We start from the raw sequence: 14,073 nt of genomic DNA on the forward strand, positions 1-14,073 counted from the left end.
CAGCTCCAGAAAAAGGGAGTAATGGAAAATGGAGTCTGTATTGGAAAACTTCACCATGTGGAAAAGGGATCACATGGAAATACGGAACTGATCTTAGAGAAATAGTAGAAACATATGAAAAGCTAAATTGCCATGATAACTGTGTGAAAGCAGCTACCTTTATTGACAATTCTATTCATGCTACTAATGATACTGTTGTAGATAGGAGTGTGAAATATGATCTGAAACAAAGTGAAATAAATGAGATAGTACCTTGGAGAGATAAATTTGCATACTCCAGTGACACATATGTAGAACATAGTCATAAGACTGAAATTTCTGAGTTTCCTGTAAAACTATATTTGGAGTGTTTTCATTTTTGTCCAGAAATGTGTTCTTATTACTTACACATGTTTGGTGTAATTAATACCATAAATCTCAAGTGTCATACATTTTACTTTGAAAAAATGCCATTGATCTTCAATCTATTGCATTTTTTTTCTTGGAGGTGGAAGTGTTACGTACTCCTAGCAGAATACGTATATAAATTTGAAATAGCATTTTTATTTCCATTATATCATTGCCTGTATATATACACACATTGTGTTTTGTAAATTGTCGTATGGTGTGGCAGCGTTAGTGGAGACAGGAGCGGGGTTGCGTTGCACACGTCTAGTACCTGATTGATACGGGAAAGCTGGACCTGTTCAGTTTGGAAGTTCCAGATGTCACTTTTATTTAGTTAGGTAATTGTTTATATACTGTAATTAAACAGGTGGCATTATACTTATATATTTTGTAAGCAACTATTATCTGTAATTTGCATTCTTGTGTGTTTTGAGAACAAGTGGTTGTTCAATTAGTTTTAAATATTAAAAAGTCCTTAGTTTCCATCCCTCATCCTGGGATGAGGCAGACGGGAGGTGAGAATGTGGGTAGCGACAGAGCGTGAGTTCAGTAGCTGATACGGGACCAGGAGAGTAACATGTGGGAGATAAGTCTGTACATTCATTTTGTGCCATAGTTTATTTTGTTATATTTAGTGATATGACAATACTTTCGTTTGTTGTATAAGTTACTTGACCATCTGTGTTTTTATATTATACTGTCTTGAATATATATCTATATAATATTTTGTATCTATTCCTCAGTCCTAAAGGAAGAGTTTTATTTATGTGCTCATTACTTATCAAGGGGTTATACTGGTGACGCGTTTTAGAGAGCAGCAGTGGTATCCCTAGACGTAATTAAAGCTTGGCTGCTGTAGGGTCACGAGCCGTAACGAACGATAGGTAACAGTATGGTGGGTGGGTTGTATGGTGGGGGTGGGTTGTATGGTGGGTGGGTTGTATGGTGGGTGGGTTGTATGGTGGGGGTGGGTTGTATGGTGGGGGTGGGTTGTATGGTGGGTGGGTTGTATGGTGGGGGTGGGTTGTATGGTGGGTGGGTTGTATGGTGGGGGTGGGTTGTATGGTGGGTGGGTTGTATGGTGAGTGGGTTGTATGGTGGGGGTGAGTTGTATGGTGGGTGGGTTGTATTGTGGGTGGGTTGTATGGTGGGGGTGGGTTGTATGGTGGTTGGGTTGTATGGTGGGTGGGTTGTATGCTGGGGGTGGGTTGTATGGTGGGTGGGTTGTATGGTGGGTGGGTTGTATGGCGGGGGGTTGTATGGTGGGGTGGGTTGTATGGTGGGGTGGGTTGTATGGTGGGGTGGGTTGTATGGTGGGTGGGTTGTATGGTGGGTGGGTTGTATGGTGGGGTGGGTTGTATGGTGGGTGGGTTGTATGGTGGGGTGGATTGTATGGTGGGGGTGGGTTGTATGGTGGGGTGGGTTGTATGGTGGGTGGGTTGTATGGTGGGGGTGGGTTGTATGGTGGGTAGGTTGTATGGTGGGCGGGTTGTATGGTGGGTGGGTTGTATGGTGGGGGTGGGTTGTATGGTGGGGGTGGGTTGTATGGTGGGTGGGTTGTATGGTGGGTAGGTTGTATGGTGGGGGTGGGATGTATGGTGGGTGGGTTGTATGGTGGGTGGGTTGTATGGTGGGGGTGGGTTGTATGGTGGGTGGGTTGTATGGTGGGGGTGGGTTGTATGGTGGGGGTGGGTTGTATGGTGGGTGGGTTGTATTTTGGGGGTGGGTTGTATGGTGGGGGTGGGTTGTATGGTGGGGGTGGGTTGTATGGTGGGGGTGGGTTGTATGGTGGGTGGGTTGTATGGTGGGTGGGTTGCATGGTGGGTGGGTTGTATGGTGGGTGGGTTGTATGGTGGGTGGGTTGTATGGTGGGTGGGTTGTGTGGTGGGTGGGTTGTGTGGTGGGTGGGTTGTATGGTGGGTGGGTTGTGTGGTGGGTGGGTTGTATGGTGGGTGGGTTGTGTGGTGGGTGGGTTGTATGGTGGGTGGGTTGGTTTTCTTAGTTATGTATACTGACTTGTAGTTTAATATTTTCTGACGTTCTCAAGTTTACAGGGAATGACAATACAAGGGGGAAAGGTAGAGGGATGTTAGGTATACTGAAGAGACAGGTGTGAGACGGAAGAGACAGGTGTGAGACGGAAGAGACAGGTGTGAGACGGAAGAGACAGGTGTGAGACAGAAAAGACAGGTGTGAGACAAGGCTGTGAAGACAGAAGGGACAGGTGCGAGGGAAAACTTAGCGTAGGAGTAAGAACATCTAAGGAGACAGACGACGATACTATTCACGATTTAATAAGTACATATATCAGAGCCGTGTAAGTTGGGATTCTTTGTATAAGACGAGAGGCAGGTGGAAGGACGGTAGCCAGGAGCTAGAGCCTGCAGGCACATACAGGCGAGTGGAGATAGTGCAACACAACGATGTACAGACATCAACCCGTCTTCGCAAATAGAACATCACATTTTCAAGTATAAATCCCTTAAGGCCAAAAACACATATACTAAAAATCCAGCCCGTTCTCGCGAGTGTTCCTAACGTCAAAAAAAAAAAAGTCGTACTACAGTGCCTTATCCTAACCTACCAGAGAACCCAAGAACAGAAAACGGGACATTATGTCAATTCCGCGAGCGGGTACCATTTTGTAGTACGACAGTTTTTGGCCTTAGGTAGAGTATACGTCAAAATGCGACGTGCGTTACGAGGACGAGTTGATAAATCACGGCGGCTTATAAAATTTACGTGATGTCCCGTTTTCTAGTCGTGGGTGCTCGGTTAGGTTAGGTTCAGGCAATTTAGTACATCAGTTTAGTGACGTTGGGAACGCTCGAGGGGACGGCCTGTATGAGCATTTCAGTCATTAACCTTCTGAGTGACATTACACAGGCAATTTAGAATGAATTTTTGATAACACAGTTCTGATCAAATTGCCGTGATGTCAAGAGCCATCGAGAGTAATTAAAGCACTCGAGTGCCAGATGGGACGGATATAATGAAATTACAAATCTAAAAAAGATAGAAGCGTTTCAAAACATCTGATAATTAGTACCAGGCAAATGGAATGGAAAACAGGATGACGAACACTGGAAAATTTTTGTGTTTTTGTGTGAGTTTACCTGTTCGTGTTCGCGGGGAGTAGGCTCCAGCTCTTGAACCCCAAACTTGAACTATCGGATACCAAGACAAATTATATCTCCTGAGGGTGTGGCTCTTGTCGTATCTTGTAATATTTGAAGGTCAGACCCTATACTCCTGGGCTCAGTTTCTCGAACTGCAGGTAGTCTGACTTAAGTGCTTCCAGTGGTTCGGGAAGCAGTGAATCCCGTGATATTTCTTCCTTGTCATCTATGCTTTTATAACTGTGGATTGAAATGTGGTTTGCAAGTTAAGGACAATGACCTGTAGTTCAGTGCGTCCTGTCTTCCTTCTTCTTTATCGGGATTACAGTAGTTGTCTTCCAACTGTGTGTGGAAGACAAAATTTTCCATCGAAATTTTTCCAACAAAAATGTAATATTTGAGCGCGCGTGCGCTCAAATATTACATTTATAATGGAAACTTAATAAATCATATAGTGCCTATTAGTTCTTTATCAATATTCCTCGTTGGTATGGATGAATATTTTTTGGGTCCGCCTTTTCCTATTTATGACTATGTGACGAAATATTACTCACAATGTATTACCATTTTTTCATCTCAACTTTTGAGATTGTTTATTTTCTTCATCTTAATTGCCTCTTCCTCAAGTCCGTCCTGTCTATCCACTACTGTCACATTCAAACATTCCTCCCATCCACAACATTACACACACACTGAACCAGTACTATTTACAGATCTGCGCCTACACGTGTGACTTCTAGTTCTCTCTCTCTATACTTGGAACAGTTTGCACATGTCTACACCTCTTAGTATATGTAACATCAGACACATGTCCCACCTGGTTCTTCCGTCCTCCACGGCTTGAAGGATCCCATCTCTTTACCTGTGTTCGTAGCTCATGGTCTAATTCCTTACTTTAGTCTTGTCACATTACTTGGGATCTTCTCGATAATATGGTTGTATGAAATAAGGTCAGGGTCCCCAGATGGTATGAAATAGGGTGTGGGTCCCCAGATGGTATGAAATAGGGTGTGGGTCCCCAGATGGTATGAAATAGGGTGTGGGTCCCCAGATGGTATGAAATAGGGTGCAGGTACCCAGGCCGCGCGGCACAGTCAAGCATAGGAGTGAGGGTAAATTTATACCAGTACCTTAGACTAAAAAGAACTCGATTACTCAACCTACACCAGCACCAACTACCATACACCAGCACCAACTACCATACACCAGCACCAACTACCATACACCAGCACCAACTACCAGCACCAACCACCATACACCAGCACCAACCACCATACACCAGCACCAACCACCATACACCAGCACCAACTACCATACACCAGCACCAACTACCATACACCAGCACCAACTACCATACACCAGCACCAACTACCATACACCAGCACCAACTACCATACACCAGCACCAACTACCATACACCAGCACCAACTACCATACACCAGCACCAACCACCATACACCAGCACCAACCACCATACACCAGCACCAACCACCATACACCAGCACCAACTACCATACACCAGCACCAACTACCATACACCAGCACCAACCACCATACACCAGCACCAACTACCATACACCAGCACCAACTATCATACACCAGCACCAACTACCATACACCAGCACCAACTACCATACACCAGCACCAACTACCATACACCAGCACCAACTACCATACACCAGCACCAACTACCATACACCAGCACCAACCACCATACACCAGCACCAACTACCATACACCAGCACCAACTACCATACACCAGCACCAACCACCATACACCAGCACCAACTACCATACACCAGCACCAACTACCATACACCAGCACCAACTACCATACACCAGCACCAACTACCATACACCAGCACCAACTACCATACACCAGCACCAACTACCATACACCAGCACCAACTACCATACACCAGCACCAACTACCATACACCAGCACCAACTACCATACACCAGCACCAACCACCATACACCAGCACCAACCACCATACACCAGCACCAACCACCATACACCAGCACCAACCACCATACACCAGCACCAACTACCATACACCAGCACCAACCACCATACATCAGAATGTGTTTACATTGGTTATGCAAGAGGTAGGGTAATTATTAGGGTAAAGTGGTAAGCCAGTATACAGCAGATGGAAGCCTAGCCACTCAGACCATCGGGAATCGAACGCCGACCCTGCAAGATGCAAGGTCTTTATTCTACCGGCCAGGACAAGTGGTGGGGTCGGAAAAAATCGCGTAATACAGACGAAAATTCTGGTCTTTTCGCTATACACTCAAAATATATAAATTAATGCCGACTTTTCCCAAAGGATGACCCCTTTTGTTTTGTTTATTTTCACTTTTATTTCTTTTATTTCTACACCTTTCTTCACTTTTCTTTCCCCCTCTTTTCTTTCCGGTCATATATTTCGTGCTGGAACGATGACGACGCCGTGTTCGATTTGGGTTTGATTTACGGGAGGTGGAGAGTGGCTCGGGTGAGATATTGGGGGTTGGGAGGACCTGGGAGGAGGGAGGGAATGGGAGCTGGCAGAAGAGAAGAAGAGGGAAGGAAGGGGTGCTGGGAGGGGCCAAGAATGGGAGGGAAAGGGGTCTGAAGAGAGCAGAGTGCGGCGAACGACGGGGTGCGTTAGGGCGGGAAGGGAGGATTTACGGAAGGGGAAAATTGACATGGAGGTGATGAAAAAGGCTTTGTGGAATGTGTGGTTAAAAGATGGAGGGGGGGGGGCTGTGGTGGATGGGAGGGCAGGGGGCTGGTGGAGACTGTAGTGCATCCTAGGTAACCGAGGTGGGAGCAGATGGCGCGTATGTTACGTAGGGGAGATGGTGTGTAGGTTAACGAGGAGGTGATGTGCCGGAAGTTACAAAGGGAAAGAGATGGGGCGGAGATTGCCGAGGGGGTTAATGTACCGAGGGGCGGAGTTGGGGGCGTAGAAACAGTGATGTGGGTGGATAGACGAGCGCGGGAAGGGGCTGGAAAGGAACCAAGGCAGTGTGGAAAAGAAGCGTAACGAGGCGAGGCTTGCAGGACCCCAAAGGTGCGATTTATTACTCCGAATCATACTTGAACACGCGTGTGTAGCCCGCAGCCGGTGGCTGGCACTCTGGCGGTGTGCTCGCCTACACCTGCTCTCCTAGAAATGCTGCAGAGACAATTTTAACTCCGGGGATCCAACTTCCAGTCGCTGTTCGTTTTTTCCAATGGCTTCCAAACTCCTTAGCATCTTGTTCTACCTACTCTTGAAACTATATGGAGTTTCTATACTAATGAATCTCTATCTAGTTCATTCATGTTGCACATGCTACAGAAGATGGGCTTCTTGCATCCCTGTGGCTCATCAAGTTTCCATTTTCAACATATGTCCGCTTGTCCTCTACCTACGTATGAAAAACAATTTTTGTGTGCTTGTTTGTTCCTCAAGAATCTTGCCATGATCAAGTCGCCTCTTTCATTTTCATTTTTGGTACTTGTCCGACACATGAAGTTTACAACATCTTCAGGTAAGCCTTTTCCAGACTCCTTAAGGCTGTACGAATGCTTGCCTGCTTTGTGTGTCGCTAATGTTATTATCTGTTAATATATGCCTCTTGTTTTTTTACCACAGACGTGGCCACACATTTACAATGCTAATTAACATATATACATTTTATTCTGTCCTCCATGGACAGGGTTAGAGATCTGTTAAACATATAGTTCAGGGATTTATTGAACAATCAACCACAGAAGGTGATTCTAGTAGTTTTAAAATGCTAATTCTAGTGGTTGCTAAAATGCTACAGACATAAATACATAGATACACAGATTTACGTCTGCCCTACATAAAGTGTTCGATGTGTCATTTACATAGTGTCATTAATGTGCATTTACAAAGGTGAAATGCAATTCTGACAATGCCTCTTGTGACAGGCCTGGGCAGGTGTTGTTCACATAACAATTTTCCCGTATTTTAACCCGACCATCAGTGTTCACATCGTCTCGTAAGAATGCTGCTGTCTCCCAACCCTGCCTTCAGTCTTATCGTCTCGTGCTTACTAGAATACAATCCAGCAACAGTTTCTCATTTAATTTATCTATATTAATCAGAACCATCTGCAGCATTCTGCAATCCTCGTCTGTTATACAAAGGACATATCAGCTGTGCGTCGTATGAAAGAACTGATATGTCAGATTCACCTTTCACAGCTTAGTGTCAAATATCAGGCTTAGAATTGGTCCTTCTAGTGATCTTCGAGGAACTCAACGTATCACTGCACTTCATTTCGATTTCATCCCTCTTCCTCTTATTCCTTGTTTCGTGTTGAATAATTATTGTTTCACCTAGTCTAACGTTCTCAGGCACCTCCCCCCCCCCCCGCTTGCTTCATCAAGCTTGTATAGAGAAGTCTACCCAGAGTCTCACCAGCTTTTATTTTTTTAGCATCGATGGGAAAACTTTGATCGTTTAACCTTTAATACAAGTCACTAAAGTGTCTAATTTAACTCATATACTGCAATGTTCAGGATTATCCAGTTAAGCATGTATTGTTTATATATAGAAACCGTTTGGTTAATACTTCACATATCTCCTTATTTTCCACTAATGCTTCCCGATTTAGTCAGACTGCTACGGTATCGTCGCCGTTGCTGGAGTGTGGAGTGGCGATTTCGGCGCCATCTATGGGCTTGTACTCCAACTCCGAGGTATTAGGCGAGACGCAGACAATGTTTCATATCTCAGTTAGAAGGTGAGGTCGATGATGATGATGATGATGACCTCTGGCAGGAGGGGGGGGGGTAACGATATCAACGCCATCTAGGTTGTGCAAGCAATTATAATTTCAGTTTCCCTGTGGAAGGGTGTAATCCTAAGGCCACCCAGTATACTGTCTGTCTAGCTAATAACGTTTATGTTCACAGAGGTGACGTGAGGAGGCGATTGCTGAGGCAGGCAGTTCACCTTGGGCAGTCCAGAACTCTTGACTTGGTCCTGTGAGAAGACAATGTGGCCGCCGTCGGTAGTAGCAGTGTGTTAGCTGCTGGATTTATGCAGTACTGTATGGATCAACGTACCCGGGTATTGGCTAAGAAGCCAATGTCAGTCTTGAAAGCTGACATTTTCATATTGCTTTTATCTTTATCTTCTAATCTTTACCATTACTTTTTTTTCTACTCCAGCTATTTCTTCTAGTAACTGTTCTCATGGTGTTCTTTCTTGCCTAAAGGCACTGTTAAACCAGGAATTGACATTGTTTTTTTCCACTGTCTATTAAGAATCTACAAATTTCTATGCAACTGAGTCTATGATGACTTGTAAAGTTCCTCAGTTCATTCTAATGCACTCATTACAGGAAAATACTATAATATAGTATCCAGTCTTATATACTGGTCTTCTATCTTTCCCTACCAGTACAGTGTGCACTCGCCTAATTCTACTTACTAATTATGATCTCTGAGGGTGAGTTTTGGCTCTAGTCTCTCCTCTCAACATTCATTCAACTAGTATACAGGTTCTTGACCCTACTGGTTGTACAGAATCTGCCTCCACCACCTCTCTTCTTAGTGTATTTCATTTGCTTGCTTTTGGTATATCAAATCCCTTGAGATTGTGTTCCTGGAAATCATATCTCCTCAAACTATATTTTTTCCAGCAACGTAACGTTTTATTCCTGTAGTTTTCCTTGTAACCCATACCTATTAGTTCTTAGACTAGTCTGGTGATATTTCCCTAAACTTTCTCCAACTTCCTCTTGCGTTTAATTAGATATGGACGTATGTTGTCAATCCTGGCATACGCCGCTGATAACATCCTTTTGATATGTGTCCCAGGAAACAGGATCGGGTTGATATCAACCACGAGATACTTGAATTTCATCTCCCATTTGGCTTCCTTTTTACGGCCTCCTCTTCAATACACAGAGTTTAGTTAATTCACACGTAAATGAGCTGAACACTAGTAGCCATTTGCTGGACCGTTCTTTCAGTAGCAGTGACAACACTGAGGACAGTAGTCGGGACAACACTGAGGACAGTAGTCGGGACAACACTGAGGACAGTAGTCGGGACAACACTGAGGACAGTAGTCGGGACAATACTGAGGACAGTAGTCGGGACAATACTGAGGATAGTAGTCGGGACAACACTGAGGACAGTAGTCGGGACAACACTGAGGACAGTAGTCGGGACAACACTGAGGACAGTAGTCGGGACAACACTGAGGACAGTAGTCGGGACAACACTGAGGACAGTAGTCGGGACAATACTGAGGACAGTAGTCGGGACAACACTGAGGACAGTAGTCGGGACAACACTGAGGACAGTAGTCGGGACAACACTGAGGATAGTAGTCGGGACAACACTGAGGACAGTAGTCGGGACAACACTGAGGACAGTAGTCGGGACAACACTGAGGACAGTAGTCGGGACAACACTGAGGACAGTAGTCGGGACAACACTGAGGACAGTAACAATGATAATGTGGTAAGTACACATTCCTCACTGTCTCAATTACTGCCATCATTTTCTACAACGACAACAAATAATTTATTTATTATAATTATTATGATACTAATAGGATTAATAGATAATTAACTCCAGCTAACTATCAGTGCATGAGCCGAGCACTAAGGCGTACAAAGCGTTGTTGTTGTAGCGTTGAGGCGACGCCAGTGAATGAACGACAAAGCCGCTGTTGACTCCATTGATATTACGGCCGACACTCATTTGTTTAATTGTGCATTCAGTGTTAATTCGAATATTTGTACAATAACATTCAGCTGGCGTCAAATCCGCCTGTTCCAAATTAATTCGTGCAACACTGAGGCAATTGTAGAGCAAGTTAAGCGTACCTAAGCTATTGTTTGTTATGATAATTGAGTGTGTGAGTGTTGTGTGTAATTACCTAAGTGTAGTTACAGGATGAGAGCTATGCTCGTGATGTCCCGTCTTCCCAGTACTCTTTGTCGCATAACGCTTTGAAACTACTGACGGTTTTGGTCTCCACCACCTTCTCACTTAGCTTGTTCCACCCATCTACCACTCTGTTTGCAAAAGAACAGTGTGTGTTTGTGTGTTTACTAACCTATTTGTACTCGTCTATTTGTATCTGCAGTATCGAGCACTGATTCTTGGATCCCGCCTCTCGAGCCAAAACAGAGGCGCGCGCGCGCGCGCACACACGCGCGCACACACACACACACACAATGTGTATTAGTGTTTGCGTGTGTAAAAAGAATGATCTGGCACCTGCTGGAGACGATGGGTTGGAGGAGATGAAGAGTGGAGAAAGATGAAGAGGAGCAGTAGGAGACGAAGGAAGTGGGAGGAGATGCATGGATAAAAGCGGAATGAAAAAATGTAGGACGTGACGGAGGAAGAGAGGAAAGAAATGAGGGGTAAAGAAGCAGACAGAAAGAACAAAGAGAGAAGCCAGAAACAGGGTTAGGGGAAAAATAGGAAGATGAGGGATGAATAGAAAAGGGAAGGAAATTATCAGGGAAAAGCACCAAGCCATTACGACTATTATAGCCCTTGGAAGGTGTCAGGATAAGGGTTTGGGATGGGACGGGGAAAGGAATGGTGCCCAACCACTTGGACGGTCGGGGATTGAACGCCGACTTGCATGAAGCGAGACCATCGCTCTACCGTCTAGCCCAAGTGGATCGACAAGGATGGAAAGGAGAGAAAGGGGATTGATAAAAGAGGAAGGGAAAGCTAAGGAAGAACGGGGAGGAAAGAAAGGGGCGGCGGAAGAAAAGGAAGGAGAGAGAGAACGGAGGTGACAAATGAAGGTAGAGGAAGCTAAGAAGGTAGAAGGAAAGGTATGGAGTGAGAGAGGCCACCTCTCTCGATGGTGATGACTGAGAGGCTACAGATTGCTGCTCATTATAGTTGTTCATTCTCTTCTCTTATCCCATTCGTATCATTCTTATCAGCAACACCGTTACAGTCGTGCACCGAGGGACTGTCAACGTCCCCGATGTCTTCCCGGGGAAGGACCAGGCAGGACCTCGCCAACCTTCCAGCGCGAGGTCCGCCACCGGCCAATACCGGCTCACACAATTATAATTTTGGAGAAACACACAGAGACGAGGGCCAGCCTTCATTATGGATGAATTTCCTGATATTGACAGAGACAACAGAAGCGGCTTTAATTCATACGTTGCCGCTCCTGCTGCTGCTGCTGTTTGGCAGGGATACACTGACCTCGCTGTAGCTCAGTGGTCATATGGTCATATTCCGGCGGGATTACCCAGGTCGTGTTTACTTAATATATCCAGCTATAGGGTTATAAACCCTAAAGTCCGACCGAGACACAATGTTATTGACATATACAGTTAGTCTGTCCTGTACTGTATGGCTGTATTACTGAAGCTTCTACACAATATACAGAAAAATCACAGTAATGTGATATATTAATAAGAAAATCCACAGGAGCCGTGATGAGGATTCGAACCTATGCGCTGGCTTTTCCCAGACACACGCACTAGACGACTAGGCCATGACATGGTCAAAAGAAATGCAACCTGGGGTTCTGCTGAACACACGAGGATTCCCGAGGCAATTCGGGAATTCTGCCTCTGACGCTCCTCTTTCAATACACAGAACATTTTCACACAACACACATTTTTTAGTGTATTGAAAGAGGGGCGTCAGAGGTAGAATTCCAGGACGACAGAGCCAGACTGCACGGGGGGAATTGTGTGAAATCTTGGTTCGGCTTCAGTGGAAGCCTCGGGAATCCTCCAGCAGAGCCCCAGCTTGCAATTCCTGTGACCATGTCGTGTCCTAGTCGTCTAGTGCGTGTCTGGGAATACTCAGCGCATAGGTTCGAGTCCTCACACCAGCTCCTGTGAATTTTCTTATTACTAAATCACGTTACTGTGATTTCTCTGTATATTGTGTAGAAGCTTCAGTAATACAGCTATACAGTCAGGACAGACTAACTGTATATGTCAATAACATTGTGCCTCGGTCGGACTTTAGGGTTTAACCTCAGTTAAACGGCCGCTGTCGTGGTGAGCGGCAGCGGTGTTGCTCATCAACTGCTTCGTGTGTGTAGTTTATTTTAGTCAAATTGTTTTTGTTCAAATTGTAAGGTTTTAGTAGGGATTGTAGCATGAACGTGGGCTACATTTTGCCTACTTATATTAAACTCTCCCTTTATTTCTGCAACCATCTTGAGGTTATCTTGAGATGATTTCGGGGCTTAGCGTCCCCGCGGCCCAGTCCTCGACCAGGCCTCCTTTTTGTTACACCCCCCCACCCAGGAAGCAGCCCGTAGCAGCTGTCTAACTCCTAGGTACCTAATTTACTACTAGGTAACAGGAGCATCAGGGTGAAAAACTCTGCCCATTTTTTCTGCCTCTGCCGGGGATGGAACCTCAGGACTTCGAATCCGTAGCGCTGTACACTCGGCTGTCAGGCCCCTTGTCGTCTAAAGCGTGTGTCTGGGAATACCAAGCCCATGGGTAACCTACCATCGAAGAAAGATAGGTTTTATCTCTTTTTGTACGCAAATTCTGTTCAACATCAGTAAGTTCATATGTATTGTATTAACGTCGTAACTTGAGTTCATACGAGTAAATATCTCAATATATTCTAGAGTTGATTTTAATAAACATATTGTAAAAAGGAATATAATATGTATATTCAACGAAGATATATTATTTTTGTAATTTGCAACATGAAACACTAAAGTAACAGACAGGAAGGAATTTCCAGCGAAACTGTCTGGAAGAGCGGCGGTTATCAGGTCTGAAACGACAGCGTCTCGCGCCAACAAGTGCATTATTTGCAGACGATGAGTCACAATAACGTGGCTGGAAGATATAAGAATTAAACCACACCTCAGAAGATGAAGAGACGACGACGTTTCGGTCCGTCCTGGACCACAATCGACTTGATAATGGTCCAGGACGGACCGAAACGTCATCGTCTCCTCTTCTTCTGGGCTGTGATTTAGTTCTCAAGTGCATTATTTAACAGGACATGCAATACTGTACGTGCCTCTTACATTGTTGCATACAAAGTTGCACAGGTCAAGAAACCTCATGCCACTGTAAAGTAACTTGTGATCCTGTGTGCAAGAGAGATGATGCGGCATGTTCTAGGCGAGGGAACAGCAAAGAAGCTGAATTATACATCTGTCTCCAGCGACACAGAATCGAGCCGGATAAATGATCACAGAGTATGGATGAAATGAATGTCTCCATTGTTTGACTTAGTGAGTGAACGGACAGGCGTCAAACTGTGCTCTCAGCAACTGGGGTTCGCGCCACTCGTGAGTGAGGGAGACTTCAAAGACTAGATTTACTTTAGTAAAACTCATGATACCAGCAAGTAACTCGGGTGATAAAATTGTTAACAATTTCTCTGAAGTACATGATCTGGGTTGGTTCAAGCACTCAACCTATCCTCAGACGAAGTCCATTCTATCCAGCGGTCGACAACAAAGACACATTCATCAATTTTAACATTCATTTCATTCAAAACAGAACTTTTCTTAAATACAAATTAATATTATTATATATTAGCATATTGTGCATATTTAGGCACTGGTTAGGT

The 14,073-nt window shown here is 44.8% G+C and overlaps 1 protein-coding gene across 1 annotated transcript in view; it reads left to right on the forward strand.

Annotated features, from left to right (window-relative positions):
• LOC138372979 (uncharacterized) overlaps positions 1–12,425 on the forward strand; it is a 49,338-nt gene extending 36,913 nt beyond the window's left edge. The window contains exons 3-4 of the mRNA XM_069339020.1: positions 9,427–9,987; positions 12,414–12,425. Coding sequence (XP_069195121.1) covers positions 9,427–9,987; positions 12,414–12,425 — 573 coding nt within the window. The remainder of the gene's footprint in view (positions 1–9,426; positions 9,988–12,413) is intronic.
• The last annotated feature ends 1,648 nt before the right edge of the window (positions 12,426–14,073 follow it).

This window comes from Procambarus clarkii, chromosome 40 (assembly GCF_040958095.1).
Source record: "Procambarus clarkii isolate CNS0578487 chromosome 40, FALCON_Pclarkii_2.0, whole genome shotgun sequence".
Taxonomy (NCBI): Eukaryota; Metazoa; Arthropoda; class Malacostraca; order Decapoda; family Cambaridae; genus Procambarus; species Procambarus clarkii.